This window comes from Diabrotica undecimpunctata, chromosome 1, assembly GCF_040954645.1.
Source record: "Diabrotica undecimpunctata isolate CICGRU chromosome 1, icDiaUnde3, whole genome shotgun sequence".
NCBI lineage: Eukaryota > Metazoa > Arthropoda > Insecta > Coleoptera > Chrysomelidae > Diabrotica > Diabrotica undecimpunctata.
In genome coordinates this window covers 182,832,279-182,851,138 of record NC_092803.1, presented here as the reverse complement: position 1 = coordinate 182,851,138, position 18,860 = coordinate 182,832,279, and the positions used below count along the sequence as shown (strand labels likewise).

The window sequence follows — 18,860 nt, the reverse complement described above, 5'->3', positions numbered from 1 at the left end:
CACTTAAAGTGACGGCTGTCCAAAAACTTACATCGGTCAAACTGGTAGAACTTGTAATAAACGTATACATATCAGAGAGCACAAAATGGCTTTCAATCAGAGCTGTCAAAGATACTTTTTAAAAGTATCTAGATACTTTTAAGATACTTGAGGCAAAAAGTATCTTAAGATATAAGTATAAATAGGATAAAGATACAAAATACCGGAAAAGTATTTAAAGTAAAAATATCTTAGATACTTTTAAGTATCTAAGATACTTTTAAGTATGTAAGATACTTTTATGTATCAAAGATACTTAGATGCTTTTCTAGTATCTAAGATACTTAGATACTTTTGTAGTAACTAAGATACTTTTAGGGTATAATATAAAGGTACTCGGTACTCTACTACTCTACAGTAGATTGTCGATACTTTTGTTTTAAAAACATTATTTTAACCCTTTAAATTATCATACAATTTTAGTTTAAGCCAGCAGGTACTTTGAAATGGTATACTTTGGGCTTTGGGGTAGATAAGAAATAAAAGACGTTAAGTTATTACAAACTAATAACTATGCATTGAAAACAAAAATACAACATTAAATTTTCAAAACAATATAAAATAAACATAAATTCGTGTGTTAAAAACAGCATAATGCATTACAGCATTATGCATTAAAAACAGAACATTCAACATAATTAAATTTTTAAACATAGTTAGTATAACCACTAGCTTTTAGTAAAACTAAATTTTTAAAAGTATGATCAGACAAGGCATGACGTCGGGGTGAATTAATAAAAGTTGCAAAAAAAAACATTCTTTCAACAGCTGCAGAAGAAGGTAATGGCGTATTGAACTTTTTAAATAATTGTTCTATAATATTATATTTTTTTAACATTCGTATGTTGGTTTCAGAATCGGCCAAAAATTGTAATAGTTGCAGCTCAGGTTGTCATTTATAATCTAACTCAGTATAGCCAGTGTTTTCGTTTTGCGTTTGAAGATCGGAGTATTCGGAGTTAATATCAAATTCAAAGAAGTCGTCTCTCCCGCTACGGCCGGCGCGACAGGTCGAAGCTTGTCGGATCATGAAAAGTATCTATTTCTCAGGTCCTGAGTATCTAAGATACTTTTTTGTATCTAAGATACTTTTAGTATCTAAAGATACTTTTAAAGATAAAAGATACCAGATACTTTTAAGAAGTATCTAAAGTAAAAGTAACTTTTAAATGCACCAAAAAGTATCTTAAATAAAAGGATCCAAGATACTTTTAGTATCTTAGATACTTTTTTAATTTTTTACTAAAGATACTTTCAGCTCTGCTTTCAATAATATAAAAACTGATTCTACGTTCGCACTTCACCTTCTGGACCATAATCATTCTTTTAATGACCAATTTCAAATTCTTCACATTGAAAATAAGGGCCTTAAGCTATGTTTATTTGAATCTGTGGAAGTTAACAAATTAAAAAATACAGATATAATTCTGAATGACTAAGTTGAGACAAACAGTTTTCCCCTTCTCAAATTATTCAGTTGAAGACTATAAAGAGTAAACGCATACTAAAAATAGATCACTTGAGAAAAGCACTCTGCCGAAAAAGTTGTAATGATAATAAATTTTGTGATGGTATTGAAAACAAAAGTTTTCAGTGTTTTATTGTTAGATAAAATGAATTTTCATAAAGTAATAGTCGAATCCATCACTTAAAATCTTGAAAAGCTATTCTCTTGTAGTTCTTGCATTCTTTCCGTAACATCTTGATAGTGTAATGGTCACATGATCACTTCTTTCTACTGTTTGGGTATTGCTGCTTTGCTTCATACTTGAAGCATCAGCTCTGTTTTGCTTGTGGTAACTTGGATTTATCAGCAAAATTAAATATCCCGCACCGTTAAGTTGGGTTATAATATACAGAGTCTTCCAATATGTACTTTCGATCTTTGACAGTTGGTAGCGGCCATATAGCGGATGAATATAGCGTGCAACACGTGCAAATGATAAAATTGTATCATCATAATGGGTGTTCTGCTTGGGCAACGCCCCTGGTGTTATGTGGAGTGGACTGGTCACCGAGATCGAACAATATGACCGGTTGGACTCTTTCTTGTGGGGTTTTCTTAAGTCGCATGTCTATGTAAACCATAGATGCCCTCAAGCTAAGATAATCCACGCCATCGGTCAAAGTCGGCCTAATTTATGAGCCAGTCATAGTCCAAACGAAATAAAAAATTTGCCAACCTCAAATGGAGCTTTTCAGGTTAAACTGCTAGACAAAAAGACCAACGTTGAAACGCCACAATACAACATTGGAGACCTTACAATGGTAGACGACCAAGAAGACCATAGAGGAGATGGGTGGACGACAACAAAAAAATAGCCAAAACAAATGGGAAGTATGTTGCTCAGGATAGAGATCGATAAAAGGAGTTGGGAGAGACCTATGCATCAAAAAGGAAGAGAGAAGGCTAAGAAGAAGAGAAAAAATTTAGATGACCTCAAACACTATGTTTCATTTAAATTTACAGATAGGAACCGCTTAATTAAAGACCCTATAGTTACCCAGATTTATTGCCCAGAAATTGAGTTTTTAGGAATGTTATGAATTTAGCGTCTTATATTGGTGCTGGTCCAATTTTTCCTTCTAGTGTGAAATGAAATAAAAAATGTACAGAACTAATTACCTTTTCTGATATTTGTTATTCTTTTTAGTGCTAAAAATGTCAAAATATCTTTTAAAAATAAGGTCTTCTCTATCATTCCGATTAAAATTTTGGTAATATGAGTGTTAAAGACGCCATACACGCTACGATAAATCGTTACGATTTAACTGTACCGTTCAAATTGCACCGATAATCGCTACGTGTGTGTGTGCGGGGTAAAACTGCACAATTTTCTACGATTTTTAAAAACGGTACCGTCGAACGGAACAGTACAACAATTTCAATAGATTTCTCGGAATCGGAGGAACTGCACACAGTTTTATCGATACGTGTATGTTCGTATAATATCATTTCTCATAACGGTATCTTTTTTTCGATAATTGCCACTATCATAGACAGCAGATGTAAGTAAGTATCATTATCCATTCCTGGAAAATTATGCCAATCTTTTGGAAACATTTTTAATTCCTTCAACAAATTCACATGGGAATAAACTTCTCCTTTCATCAGCCAGTCTTTACACCAGATGTTGCGATTTTTCCGCTTTTTTATCTTTTTCAAGGCGAATATTACTCATACGACCGCTAACATGCCGTCGTCAGTCGAAGCCGTCACGAGCAATGAAAATTGTCGATTATTGATAAGAAGAGTTTTAACTACAGTTTTAGCAGTATCGTTAAATCATAACGACTTATCGTAACGTGTATGGTAGTGGAATGAACGACGAACTGTACAGTTTTAACGGTACAGTTAAATCGTTATCGATTTATCTTAGCGTGTATGGCAACCTTCACATGAAAAATATTCAGAATTACTACAGGTAATCCAAAAATTAATCAATGGATACAAAAATCGAACAAAAACATGAAGGTAGGATATTAAACAATCCTCATAAGACAAATTTCATAATTATACTATTAGACGTTTTTCAAATAAGGCAAGCGTTCCATACCATTGCCCCACATTGCATTTAAAGTTAATAATTTTTAGAGAAAACTTTTATTTTAATTTATTAAAGTTTTAATGACTATCAACCACTACTGAGATAAACATTTACCAAACCTTTATCACAGACGATGAAATCCCAAGTCCTAATAAAATATTTAAACCGGCAAATATAACCCGTAATGGTAACGAGTCCCATTCCGATATTTTATGACAAAATTCAGACGGTTCTGTTATAATTCCTTGATTACATAATCCAATTTAACCCGTCTCAAAAATCTCTCTTGCCTGTTTAAATTCAAACACGGAACGGAACATACTAATCTCCGAAAATAAAATAAAAAAATCCTCCCATAGGATGAGTTGACAGACTTAAAATGGGAGAAAGGAACGAGTGGAGATTGCCGCGAAACGTTGAAAACGTCAGTGGCGAAGCGGAATAAGTATCAGTTTTTTATGGATTTTGTTAAATCTTTATGATACAGGACGTAAAAATATATTGAGACTTCATTTCATGTCTTAACTCATTTTTTTTTTAGTTGAATACACCTTCTTTCTTACATTTTAACACTTGCATTATGCAGATGATATATTATATTATATATGTATATATAATATTATATATATATATATATATATATATATATATATATATATATATATATATATATATATATATATATATATATATATATGTATTATGTATATTATACAAATCTATTACAGAAAATGCCCAAAGATCTTGACGAGATGAAAATGAACTATAATATGACAAAGATAATGACTTCTTCTTCTTCAGATGCAAATCCATTAATGGATGTTAGCGATCACATCTTCCATTAATTCTCTATTTCTTGCAATATGTATCAGAGATTGTATGTCGTTAATCCCTGTCCATCGCCTTATGTTTCGGAGCCAGGGCATTTTCTTGCGTCCCATTCCTCTCTTGCCTTCAATTTTACCCTCGATTATAAGTTGGAGGAACTGGTATTTTTCATTTCGCATGATGTGACCTAGATACGCCGTTTTTCTTTTCTTGATGGTTTCGAAAAGTTGGCGTTCTTGGTTTATTCTTTTAAGGACATCTATATTTGTGATTTTCGCTGTCCATGGTATTTTTAGGATACGGCGATAGAGCCACATTTCGAAAGCTTCTAATCTGTTTATATCCCTCGTTTTGAGTGTCCAGCCCTCTACGCCATATAGCAGCACTGACCACACGTAGCACTTAGTAAACCTTAGTCTCAGTTAAAGATCGAACTCTGAACAAGTCAGTACCTTCTTGAATTTTACGAAAGCTTGTCGAGCTTGCTCAATGCGACATTTTACTTCCCTGTCCGATGACCAGTCTTCAAAAAGCCACGATCCCAGGTATTTAAATTTACTCACTCTTTCAATGGACTTATTATTCAGTGTTATGGTGGAGTTTTCAAGTGCATCCAAGTTTCTGGAGATAATCATAAATTTGTTTTTTTTGGTATTAATCTCTAATCCCATTCGCTTACTGTATTCTCCGATTATAGTGACAAGTTGTTGAAGATCGACTATGTTGTCACAAATTAAGACACCATCATCAGCATATCGTATGTTGTTGATCAATACTCCATTCACTTTGATTCCCATCTTTGCATCCTCCAAAGACTCTTGAAATATGGCTTCCGAATAAATGTTAAATAAAAGAGGGGAAAGCACACATCCCTGTCGAACGCCCCTTCTTATATGTATGGGTTTGGATATAGAATTGTCTATTTTTAACTGTGCCGTTTGATGCCAGTACAAGTTTTCAATGCATCTTATGTCTTTTTGGTCTATATCAACTTTCTTGAGGATCTGCATTAACTTGTGGTGTTGGACGCGATCAAACGCTTTTTGGTAATCTAAAAAGCATAGGAACACATCCTTCTTCTGATCGTAACAATTTTGGACCAGCACCTGTGTCGCTACTATTGCTTCTCGTGTTCCTAAACCTTGCCTAAACCCGAACTGGGAGTCACTGATGTCCCATTCACATTTTTTGTATAATCTTTGATGTAGTATTTTTAAGAATATCTTTAAAGTGTGACTCATCAGGCTAATGAGTCTGTGATCCTCACATCTTTTTGCATTGACTTTCTTGGGCAGGGGAATAAAGGTAGAGCGTAACCACTGTTGAGGATAGCAGCCAGTTTCATAAATTAAGTTAAATATTTTGTGTATTGCTGAAATTCCCCTTTCATCCAGTAATTTGAGTATTTCTGACGGGATTTCATCTGGTCCAGGTGCCTTATTGTTTTTTGAATTTAATATTACGTTTTCTATCTCCTCTATGGTGATTGAAGGGCCAGTCAGCTGGTCGTCTGTATAAACTTCACTCATGGGTCTTTCGTCATGGAAGCCTGGATATAATTTTCCCATATATCAATTTTCTCCTTTTCACCCAGCACTATCTGGTTATCCTGATTAACTATGGTAGTTGGTCTTCGTTTTCTGTATATTCCAGCAGTCTCCTTAAGCTTTTTATGTAAATTACGGTCGTCGTGCTGTCGTTGTAAATGTTCTAGATCGATACATTGTTGCTTAAGCCATTCATTTTTTGCTATTCTTATTTTTGCTTTTATTTTCCTGTTAATGTTTTCATACATATTGCTGCCATCTTGGTTATTCTTGTGTCTTCGTCGTTCTTCCATTAGTAATAGTATTTCTTCTGTCATCCATTTTTGCCTCTTGTTATTTCGTTTGTACCCTAAGTTGTTTTTCATGATGTCTGTTACAGCACTTGTAATCGTATTCCATGTTGGTGTTAGATCTTCGGCAATGTTTGTCGTCAATATTTGAATTTGTGCGTTTATTTCATTGCTTATTTCTGCTTGTATCATTGGGTTTTTCAGTTTGTCCAGTGCTATCTGTTGTTGAGTTTGAGGCTTGTTCTTGCATGAAAGAGCGATCTTTATGACGGCCACGAATAGTACGTGGTCAGAAGGGACATCTGCTCCAGGGTATGTGCAAGCTCTTTTGACAGTTGTGCTGAATCTACCGTTGATAAGAATGAAGTCTATTTGATTTCTTATTATGTTCTGAGCTCTATCGACTGGAGATTTCCAAGTATAAAGGCGACGGGGGTGGAGTTGGAACTATGTGTTGGTAACTAAGATAATGACTAATACAGCAGAAAACAAAGAAAATAAGGGAAGAAGTAATAGAAATTAGTAATGAACAATATTGATATGAGGTTCTTAACATGTTTGCTTGTATATCTCGACAAGAAATTGGGGTGGGTGACTCATAAATGTAACTTGTCTACTAATTGTACGAGGTGCAAATCAAAGTCGTTTACTATAAATAAGAAAATCAAAATAAAATCGGATGAGAACATTTTAATAGCTAAATATTATGTTTATATGGGATTAAGTCACAATAGATTGTAATGAAAATTACGATTTTAACTAATGTTTGATGTTTCGATTTCCACGCCGAAAATAATTTTCAAAAAAAGATTATTTTTAAAAATTCTGCCAAATTGTATTACCAACAAGTTGTTATTCGAAGGTCATACCTTATATCTTTAGTACTCTTATACTTTAAGACCGTAATTAAAATTGAGAATTCATAGAAAAAATAATGTTTTACAATTTTTGTTCAAGTTTTACAATGTTTGAATTAGTTTTTATTATGTATCGATTATTTTTCGACGAATTTTCATCGTAATATTGTATCTATTGTATATGTCTTTAACAGTTACTTGTATTATATTTTTCTTCGTGCGAAAAGAAAGTTTCAGATTGAGACTCTATAATAGGCCTATCAAGGTAACGATCCCAAATAAAACCGCGGAACCCTATACTCTGCTCCAAGAAATTAACGCACCACTTTAAAACTTACCATTAAACAGGAAAATATTAACTGAAATGAAAAGCATTTTATTTCGTATTACTTCTTTGTAAAACAAACATATTTAGTGATGTTGTCGCTAACCATCTTCAAAAATTAATAACAAAATCTCTAATTCAAATAATAAAAATTGTTCAATTTTTTTTTACTTAATAAGACGTATTTCCACCCCTGCTACGAATGACAGCTTGGCATCGACGATTTATACTTAAAATAAACGGTCTTAAAGTATTCTGATCCAGTTCATTCCAAATTTGGACAAGACGTTGTTACAGTTTCTGCAGAGTGTTTGGTTGATTAGGAAAATTCCGTAGACGTCTACCAAACAAGTCTTAAACATTCTCTATATGATTGAGATCGGCATTATTCGCTGGCCATTCCATAACGTCGATTCCAACTTCCTCTAGACAATTTTGCACTATATTTGGAACGTGCGGTCGTGCATTAGAACAAAATTTTAGCCAATATAAGGAGCAAATGGCACAACGTGGTCTTGAAGAACGTCAACTATATATCGGTAAGCGTTGATGGTACCGTTATTCAACACCACCAAGTCTGTACGACCCGTTAAAGAAACGCCACCCCAGACCATAACCGACCCTCCACCGAATAACGTCGTTCCTCGCATGTTACACTGTGCATACCGTTCGTTCTGACGTCGGAGCACTCGAATATCACAATTGTAAAGACAGAATCTGCTCTCATCTGTAAACAGAACTCTATTTCAATCAGCCAATGGATATGATTTACACGATGTCGACCTTGTTCTGGATGCCTAGAGTGACTACCGGTCTCTCTGTACCGTTCCATCATTCGTGAGACCGATGTATGGTGTACGCCGAACCGTTCCCCTAAATGTCTGTAACTCCAAACTTTTTCGTGCAAAACCACTATTTGAGCACACTCTTCATTAGTCAAATTTCTCGATTCGTGTTGCATTCGCAATTTCTCGGAGTAGTGTAAAAGACGATACATTGAAACGTCAGAGCAAAACATCGAGACATAAAATAATGACAAAAATATTGTTCGACGGTTGTCTTTTTAGTTGTGCATATAGCCATAAAGACAAAAAAATATATAGACTTGCTTTTCAAAATATGTCCCACCATTAATCGATACACTTTTGCATTCGTTCAAATCAATAATTGGCAAAACAGTTATTCCAGTCTTCAGTTGACACCTGAAAAATAGTGGGAAATAGTTGACTGGTGTGATGTTTCATTCCCAACTCAGAAACCACTTTAGCGAGACACTACCACATTAATTTTATAATTATAATTAATTCTTATAATACAAAAACATTGCTAATTCTAGTTCTATTGAGACTTGAACGTTGACAATTTTATATGAAATTGTTACTTTTACTTTAGCAAATCATGTACCCAAAGTATGTCAACAAAATATACTCCCTTGGGGGACCAAACGGTCCTGTTCTCCCCTCTCGCCGCGAACATTATGCGGAGCATCATAGTCTACCAATTAAAACTTCAAAATTATGTTTTGTTCTACCCGGGATTCTCCATAGTGGAGTTATAATGCACTGTTACGGTTTCGGAGCATTTTCAATGTACGGTCTTGAGGCAATTTCGTCTTGTCCTTTAATTCAGACAAGGTTCAATTTGGCGAATATTTTAATTTTCTTTGTACCTCGCTAATTATACTAAAAAACTTTGGGTAATGCATAATGAAGGTTGGATTTTAATTACACTTTTGGAGTAGAAACCATAAACAACTGTTGCTAACGACATTTTAAAAGTGGTTTTTATAAAATATACGAATAAATTATTTATTGTTAGATATAATCTGGTGTTTTAATCTCTGAACAATATTCCTCTGTATTTGCTACCACAAAGACCTATTTTATCTGCATACAACTACATTTTGATCCTTCTTGCCAGAGACGTAAATATATTTTAATTCCACAAGGAATCTACGTTCCTGTAGTTGGCTGTATACCATATATCAAAAAATTTATTAAAATCCTTTGTAAAAGTTATATATTTAAAAACCCAAACGGGCTATGTTAGACAAAACGTTTTCGGAATCCATATTCCATCATCAGTGTCTAGGAGTACATGAATGTAGCCACTAAATATATGGGTAAAAACCCGTTAAAAATTAATTAGTTACATTTGGTTTACAGTATTTCTTATAAAATATTAAGATGTTAAAGTTACCGTTGGATTAGGTAACATTTTATTTGAAAATTGGGTAAAAACATATTTATTAACAAATAAATCTACATCTTAGGTCCTGAAGCACACTTGGTAGTAGCTATACGTGTATAAATTATTGGCCAAGAGTAGACAGCGCCTTTGTAAGCTAGCACTACGATGGGAAAATGGCCACACAAAGTATGCTGAACTCTAGTTTAAATTTGTAGAGGCCTGAATATCTCTGAAGATACACAAGTACCTTCAAATCACGATAACATGCTGATATTCTACAAATTTCTAAAACAGACATACAAGGCTTTGGGTTTCCGGAGTATAGGCTACCACACATACATCTAAGCTACAAAAAGCTTTTCAGTTTTGAGATAAGTACGTTCTTTTAATTTAAAGCAATCAGAATCAGAATAGATGGCGCCTTTGAAAGCTTCGTTGGATAAAATAGAAACTTTGTAAACCCTTTTTGGTTGAACAAGGATCATGCAAACAACTTTCTTCTAATATCTACATATTATTCAACCGCGAGCTGGATAATTAATTACTTTTCTGTAAAATCATGTCGATTTCTATGTAAATTTTTATTATATCTACATAAAATAACTAGGAAAGTTTTGTTAATACACTTAACCGCAAAAATTTTGCACTGCCAAAAATTATGTCAATTTTGATAGTTGATTTTCTCGTGAACAGATTAACGGATTCCGCTATTTTTTTATTATTATTTTAGACCTTTTCTTTTGTATTTACACTATTGGGCAAAGGTTTTCTCAAACTTCTCTTTTGAGTTTATACCAGGTGGTCCGGGTGGAAGGAAAAATGTTTTTCTTATGTTAAGTTTGAGACACCCTGAAGAAAGTACAAGGTAAAAGAGTGGGTTTACAAGTTTATATCCCTCCATATGTCTATTATTACGTTATGTGAACATTTTGCTTTTATAATTCTTCTGATATCTTTAAAAATAAAGAAAATAGACTGTTTTATTCTTTAACATGTGTATTAACTGAAACAATATTAAATTAACAATAAAAAATCGACGCTTAAGAGTTATTCGTCGACCAAGTGAGCGGTATGCACAGTGTAACATAAGAGAGACGAGATTGTTTAAGAGTGTAGGCGCAAAATTTCGGGCCAATGCTTTTTAAATGCATTCATTTTTTTCGAATCCTGAGAAAACTAATAAATATTTTTGAAAAATTTAACTGCAGAATGAAAGATTGCATTATTACTGAGGGCCGAAAGTCCCTTAGAATAAACAAAAAGTTTTTTTGAATGAGATATTTGAAATTAAAAATTACACTAAATTTTCTCTTCTTTTTCACCCCTGTAACTTATTAAAATAAACATTATAGAAGTTTTCAGGCACTTTCGGCCCTCAGTAATAATATAATCTTTCATTCTGCGTTTAAATTTTTCAAAAATACTTATTAGTTTTCTCATAATTCGAAAAAAATGAATGCATTTAAAAAGCATTGGCCCGAAATTTTACGCCTACGCTCTTAATGGAGGCTCTGTGATGTTTTGGGTGGAATTTCCTTGACAGCAAGAACGAATTTGTCTTTACGTAGAGTCTCTTTAAAGACTGAATGGTGCATTCTGAAATGTTGTTTCTTTGAACACATTGTTCCTTTCGAGGAAAATATTTAGACCTTGAATTGGCCCTCTCACAGTCCCCACATGATTCCTATTGAACACTTGTGGGATATTGTCAGTAGACAATTAAGATTTTAGCCTCTTCCTGTCACTGTAAGATATAGAAACTATGGTTATTGATATCTGAAACACCACAGACCAAATCAAATTTTTTCTTCTATCCGGTATAAGCCCAAAAGAGAAGTTTAAGTAAACCTTTTTCCAACAGTGTAAATACCAAAGAAAAGGTCTAAAATAATAACTATTAATTCTAATCTAATTATAGTCTAAGAATTCACGGGAATGTATACTAAAAGCATAATTTTTGGTGGTGCAAAAGTTTATTTTTTTTAAGCTCCTATCTATAAAAACATTTTGGGATGAAGCACGAGCCAACACGTAAAAAACTTTTTTATTGGTTTTCGAATCGTTTCCAGCAGTTAAGAAAATCTCAAAGTTCTCGCATATCCATCCAAAGACAAAAAGATTTCCCCAGCGCAAGTAGGTATACAAACACAAAATGGATGATAGGAAAAGTGCTTACTTCTCCCATCCAACAAATAACTTACTCTCGACGAACAAGTAAAGAAGCAGTAACATATTCCATGTCTAAACCGTATCCACTCGAAAATCTCCTCGTTCCTATTTGTTCGTTTCTCTTTCTAGTCACGTTTCACCGCAACAACCGCAAGACGTAAGCCGCAAGCCTTGGGCAAATTCCTGATCGGCCGGCAAGGCTACACAACTTCTCGGGCTTTTGTTCGTTCTTTCCTGTACAAATATCCGGATGAAGTCTCGGGAAAAGTTCTTAGGAGGCGTTTCCAATAACATACTTCTTTGATACTCCCGAAAATAGTTTCGATGGAATCATTCTGGTCTGGATTTAACAAGAATTTTTATGTGTGCACTGAATATAAAATTTCTCGTAAACTAAAAAGTTTCCAAACTACTTATTAACTTCGACGTTTAAGCTACCTCATTTCGGTCGATTAGTGAAGGACGATTTCTTAAAATATTCTTGTTTTAAAATTCTCTTTGTTCACCAAAAATGTTATTAACGCTTGTAAAAAGCCTTCAGAGGAAGTTCGAATAATTTATAAAAAAAACATTCCAAACGCTAGACGTTTCATTTGTAATAATCCTTTCAGTGGCGGCTTTTGGGGGTAGGCAGGATAGGCCGGGCCTACCCAATAATTTTAAGAGCTTTAAATAGTTTTTAAAAATTTTTGGAAAACATATATTTAAAAATTATGTTAATGCATGTAAATAACTATAATGTACTAAATCACTTAATACATTAGCGTCCGTGAAAACAACTAAGTTATTATATTACCACAGAAAGCATCGAATCGTATTCAGGCATTTTAAATATCATTAATAGGCCCGATCGGAACTGGCCGTCCCAGCTCACATAAGATCCCCGTACAAAAAGCGTTTGAGCAGCTTGCCGGACGATTTATATTGTCGTGTTTATGCTTGCTGTTTAGGTACCAGACGATCGGGCCTACGCCGATCATCGTTGTCACTTGTAACGTAATTATCGAATTGTAATATAAATTTTCTTTTAATTATTAAACAAACAACACAATTGCAAACAAGTGCACGGTTGTCCAAATAAATTTTAAAAAAATCGTAAAATTCGAAAAAAAAAAAGATTTCCCTCTCACAAAAAAAAAAAATGTATTACACACACTGGCGGCTAAAGAATTTTTTTTGGGGAGGTCATGGATCTTGGGGGTGATTACTTTTCTCAGATGGACCATCTCTACCACCAATAGGATAAGTGGGTTTTCAAATATTTTTAGGGGGGGGGGTGCAATATTAAATAAAATACTTTTCGTCCGTATTACTACGAATATTATATCTCTTGTACGGCGGTTGCTGTTTCTGCGAAGCTGTAGCAGATGCTCCTTTGTTATATATGACCTAACCGGTTTTTTTTTAATATGACTTTCTACACACCGTGGCGAATGAGTTTGGGACTTCTATGTATATACGCACAATAGCGGTGGAGCGATATTTCACTTGATGATGGGAATGGTAGGGTAGAGCTATTTCTCTGCGTTAGTATTTCTTTACCGAAAAAAATTTATTTTATTATATTTTTATTTTATTTTTATAAAAATTTATTTCTAATTAAAAGCTGTTAATATCACTACAAAACAAGCCAGAGATGATGCTGATGTTCTCATTGTAGAAACAGCTATTGCAGAGTCTAAACATGTAGGAAAAACTTCCGTCATTGTAGGAGAAGATATTGATTTGCTAGTTATCTTGATAGGACGAGCTCAATCACATCAACAAGAAATTTTTTTTTTTAAATTGGTAAGGGTAATGCGGAGACAAAATTATATTCATCGAAAAGTTTTGATAAATACCCTCATTCTAAGAAACACATCTTATTTTTACACGCGTTTAGTGGATGTGATACGACTTCAGCGATTTATAGGAAAGGTAAAATATCGTTTATTAAAATGTTCGAAAAAAATCACCATTTACATCAGTCACCTCAACTATTTCAACAAAAAAACTGCTCTGTAGAAGAATTATTTAAAAATGGAGTACGTATTTTCTTAGCAGCGTATAATGCTCCAACATCAGAAGACGATATAGGCTCTTTTCGATACACCCAGTTCATCAAATCAACAAGACTCAACAAACCAGTGCAGTTATCAAGTCTTCCACCTTCAAGTGCAGCAGCTCGTCAGCATATCATTCGTGTCTATTATCAGACCCAAATTTGGTTGGGAAATGATTTAGAACCCCAAGAATTCGGCTGGGTAATGCAAAATGAATTTCTGGAACCAATAACAACATTATTACCGCCAGCACCAGAAGAACTGCTGAATACAATATTTTGCAATTGCAAGAAAGGTTGTGGTTCTAATTGCGGATGCAGGAAATCAGGATTGCAATGTACTTTAATTTGTGGGCAGTGTAATGGACAATCATGTCTAAACGCTTCATCAACTTCAGATGATTTCAATGAAGAAAGTGAATATGCACCTGATATTCTTGAATATTTTTATTCTGATACTTTAATAAACGAGAATGATGATGATGAATCCGATATTGAGCAGTCAGAGGAAGAAGAAGAAGAAGAAGAAGAAGAAGAAGAAGAAGACGATGAAGAAGAAAATTAATACAAAAATATTAACCATACATAATAAAAGAATATATATTATATTTGTAACTTTAATAAATCAATTATTGGATTAATAAATAAATATATAATTTAAAAAAATAATAAATATGATTTTTTCAGTATTTAATTAAATATAAAAATGATTATTGTTGAATTCTGCACTTGATCTTAATTTATCGTATATACAGCTGTTAAAAATATCATTAAAGTTCATTTGAAATATTTCATTTAATATTGTATGTTTGTTAAAAATAAAATAAATATTATATAAAAAATATATATTTTATAATTAATATCTATAAATATAGTTTATTAAATAATAAATAATAAAAATTTAATAATAATAATAGTATTTTAAGCGAATAATTAACTATATAACTTATTATTTATTGAATCCTACTGGCTGACTTCGCGTTACCGTATACACAGGTAAGCGGTCCCCCACTATTTGCGCTCTATCTTAAGAAGGGTTGAAGGTACATAAAAGTACTTGAGACAAAAATTGAAGACAATTTTCCATTCTACAATTTTTCTTACCACCTTAAATGACATAAAGTGTAAGGGAAACGAGATATTTGCAGAAAACTCATTTTCGTGACCTTTGACCTTAAATATCTTAAGTCGCGGACACGTGATTATATGAGACTTTTGAGGTAAGTTTTATACCATCAAAATAAAGACGTATGCAAATTTTCAGCTTATTATCTTTCATTCCGAGGTTGCATCCTTATTTTACCGGACTATATTATTAGTTGAAATGGATTTTTGGAGGCGATCAGCAGGAAAGTCTACATTAAAACATGTGAAAAACGAAGACATAAAAAGAGAAAATGAAAGGTAAATGGATCACTTAATTATAGAAGATATCAAAAAACAATATTTAGTATGATATGGACATACTACTATAAGACGTATGCCACAAGAAAGATTATCAAAACAAGTATTAGAATGGATACCACCAGAGAAAATATCGAAGAAAACAAGAACATAGATGCAAGGAATTTCAAAAGCAATGTAACCAAAAATTGATCTGAAGATGGCAAAATAAACAGGCTTGGTGAACAGGAACCCAAAAGCGGTCAATTCAATATTAAAATTATTCAATTCAAATCAAAACATTTCCAACAACAAATATATTGTTTCTTATTCTATATAGATAAACAGCAACTAACACGGCAAATGAAAAAAATTATTAAAACTTACCTGGGGCTGCCCATGTTGGATCTCTCCATACTCCTTCGTGATTCAGATGATTCAGATTCAATTTACTTGAAGCGTCTTTTGATTCGAGACCCCATAATTTTTTTGCTGCTGGAGCAATCTGCAACAAGGAAACGAAATACGTAAAAATAACAATTATAAATTATGTAATTGAGTTTTCACATTGAAAGCAACAAATGGGTGAACAATATCATTACTAAAACGCCAAATGAGTAAAGCGTATTAAACTAAAAGGCAAAAGAAGCTATTTGTATTCTTCTAGAAAGAGTTTTACATGCGTTTGTGAAACGTTTTTGACGTACTAGAAAACAGTGTTACTATGCTTATAATATATGATACTGTAGCATTTTTTCTTCAACTCTGTATGAGGTTTTAATTTGATCTTACAAATCTTTGAAAGGGAAAAACGAATTGCATCTCAGAATCTTCGAGTAGAATAAACATAATCCAGTTGTTTATTTACATTAACAAACGCGGGGAACGAAATCCAATCGTCAAAATAGTAAACCTATTTGTTCTTTTTATATATTTTTTATTTGTTTATGAATCCTCTTAACATATAGGGTCCTTGAGTTTGCCTTGTCACTTTGAGAAAAGATAAAATAACGTCCTTTTTCCGTTTTATTTACTTCAATTGTTATATATTTCTCTTTCAGTTAGTAACAAAAGTCTTAGTTTTAAGTCCAAAGCACTTAAAAGTTAAGAGAAAGTAAACAAAAGTACCAGTGGAACTCTGGCATATTCTGTTCACTGTCGTCAACCAAAATCTGATGATGGAATATAGACTTGACATGTATATTTAAAATATCACAAAATTTTGTTATTTTACAGTAATAATTGAAACCGACATGAAAAAAAAATTAAGAAGACGAGGCACGAATACCAATCCATTAACAAATTATGAAATATAAATATCAAAATTTCCAGAGGCATAAGGTATCTTAACAAATTGAATATTCTGGTTATCACGATCGAGAACTAAGTTGTCAGTGTCGTTTCATTTCCTTGTTTGATTTAATTGTTTGATTTTTTTAAGTCTTAAAGTAAATCCAACCAATCGTATTCCAATGTTACATTATTCCAAAAACTGCAGTCTTAGGATTATTTTTGGTTGCATAGGGGAGCTGTTACCCATTAATTTGTTTTTTTCTCAATTCAAAACATCATGAAAACGATATCTCGGCAAAATTATAATTCTTTAAGAAGTCCGTTTAGGTTAGATCCTGCCCTTAGGTCATACTCCTCTTTTACTTTTTGTAGATGTCATCATCCATATCTCACATCCATAAAACGTTATATGGATCATAATTCGGTCTTTTGTATTCGAGTCCAAAAATTAAAAATACTAAATTACTATCAATTAAACGCATTATTAAATATTATCAACAAGAGACATCAAACACAAACAACTCTACTTCAAAATTTAAATTTAAACACAAACCAGATAAGAGTTTGCGGTAGGTCAGTACTCCAAATTAATTTTGGGAGTAAGTTTACTTATCTAACGATGACGCAATTGCCATTCGTAAACAATCCGTTCATTTATCAATTAGTTTAAGACTATTACAATATACTGACTGAGGCTATTTCAAATATTTTCTCGTGTAATATGTAGTATGTATTTTGTGTATACATAACGTACACTTAGGTATAGGTATCGTTGCAATGTTGTCAGATCTACGAGTTTTAACTAAATATACGTATTTGCACTAAAGACTAAAAATTCTGCACGTCAAGAATTATGTGTTACCTTTACACCTTTGCTAGAAGAAGAGTATTGATAAATAGCCAGAATAAATGAGCTTCTATGTGGATTTTAAGAATACTGTACAACCTTTTTCGTATTAGAAAAGTAGTCAAAAGTAACTCTTGCTGAGTAGATATATACTAAATAACTAAATTATGTCCAAGTGCTTATGCAAAGATGCAGGCATGTTAACTGTGATGTGTATATTTGTTTTATCGACTACAAAAAGGCATTTGATAGAGTAAAGCATGATAAACTTATAAACATCTTGAAAGAAGTGGGGTTAGATGATAGGGACTTAAGAATCATCTATAATTTATATTACAACCAAACAGCCAATATTAAAGTGGATGACCAATTGACAGAGGCAGTCTCCATAGATAGAGGAGTGAGGCAAGGATGCATTCTGTCCCCGGTGTTATTTAATATATACTCTGAATATATCTTCGAGCAAGCGCTAGGCGAACTACAAGAAGGCCCATTAGTCAACGGAATACGTCTAAACAACATTAGATATGCCGACGACGCAGTAGGTTTTGCAGATAGTCTGGACGGTTTGCAAAGAATAATGTCGCGTATATCAGATATAAGTAGAGAACACGGACTTGATCTTAATACGAAGAAAACAAAGTACATGGTAGTCAGTAAGCGCGAAATATTAAATACACAGCTTTTGGTTAACCAACATCCAATTGACAGAGTGGACAGCTACACATACCTTGGTACCAACATTAACAGCCAATGGGATCACTCCAATGAAATAAAACAACGCATAGGAAAAGCGAGATCGGCGTTCATAATGATGAAGTCTCTTTTCAGAAGTCACGATTTACCACTTGCTACCAAAAACTCTCTCATTAGATGCTATGTATTTTCTACGTTATTATACGGAGTAGAGGTCTGGACACTTTCTGAAGCTTCTTTAAGAAAACTCGAGGCATTCGAGATGTGGTGTTACAGACGTATTTTAAGAATTTCATGGGTGGATCGTGTGACTAATGTTGAGGTCCTACGTAGAATAGGCAAGGAATGCGAGATTATTAACACCATCAAAGAGCGCAAACTAGAATATCTTGGCCATGTTATGAGGAATGAACAGAGATACGGCTTGTTGCAACTCATTCTTCAGGGCAAGGTATTTGGAAAGAGAGGACCAGGATGAAGAAGAATATCTTGGCTTCAAAACCTGAGAAAGTGGTTTAATACATCGACAACCGGACTATTCAGAATAGCAGCAAGCAAAGTTAGCATCCGGAACGGATAGGCATCATAAGAAGAAGAAATCACTAAATACACTAAATAATTTCAATATCAATAACATAATATTCTGCAACAATCTGAATTAAATTTGCACATTATTTTCCCCGGTAACTACCCGCTCTGTATACACTGCTAGTATAATATTGAATTACACAAGGGAAGTCCCGTTAAAATTATTACCTTCGACTGTGAAATTTGAGTTCACAGTTCGAGTACCTCTTTTCGCATTAA

General features: G+C 33.3%; 1 protein-coding gene across 7 annotated transcripts in view; it reads right to left on the bottom strand.

Annotated features, from left to right (window-relative positions):
• The window catches only part of pum (pumilio), a 718,098-nt gene that overhangs the window by 542,798 nt on the left and 156,440 nt on the right, over positions 1 to 18,860 (bottom strand). For all 7 annotated transcript variants that reach the window (XM_072520724.1, XM_072520727.1, XM_072520726.1 and 4 more), the window contains one exon: positions 15,605 to 15,722. In XM_072520724.1, coding sequence (XP_072376825.1) covers positions 15,605 to 15,722 — 118 coding nt within the window. The remainder of the gene's footprint in view (positions 1 to 15,604; positions 15,723 to 18,860) is intronic.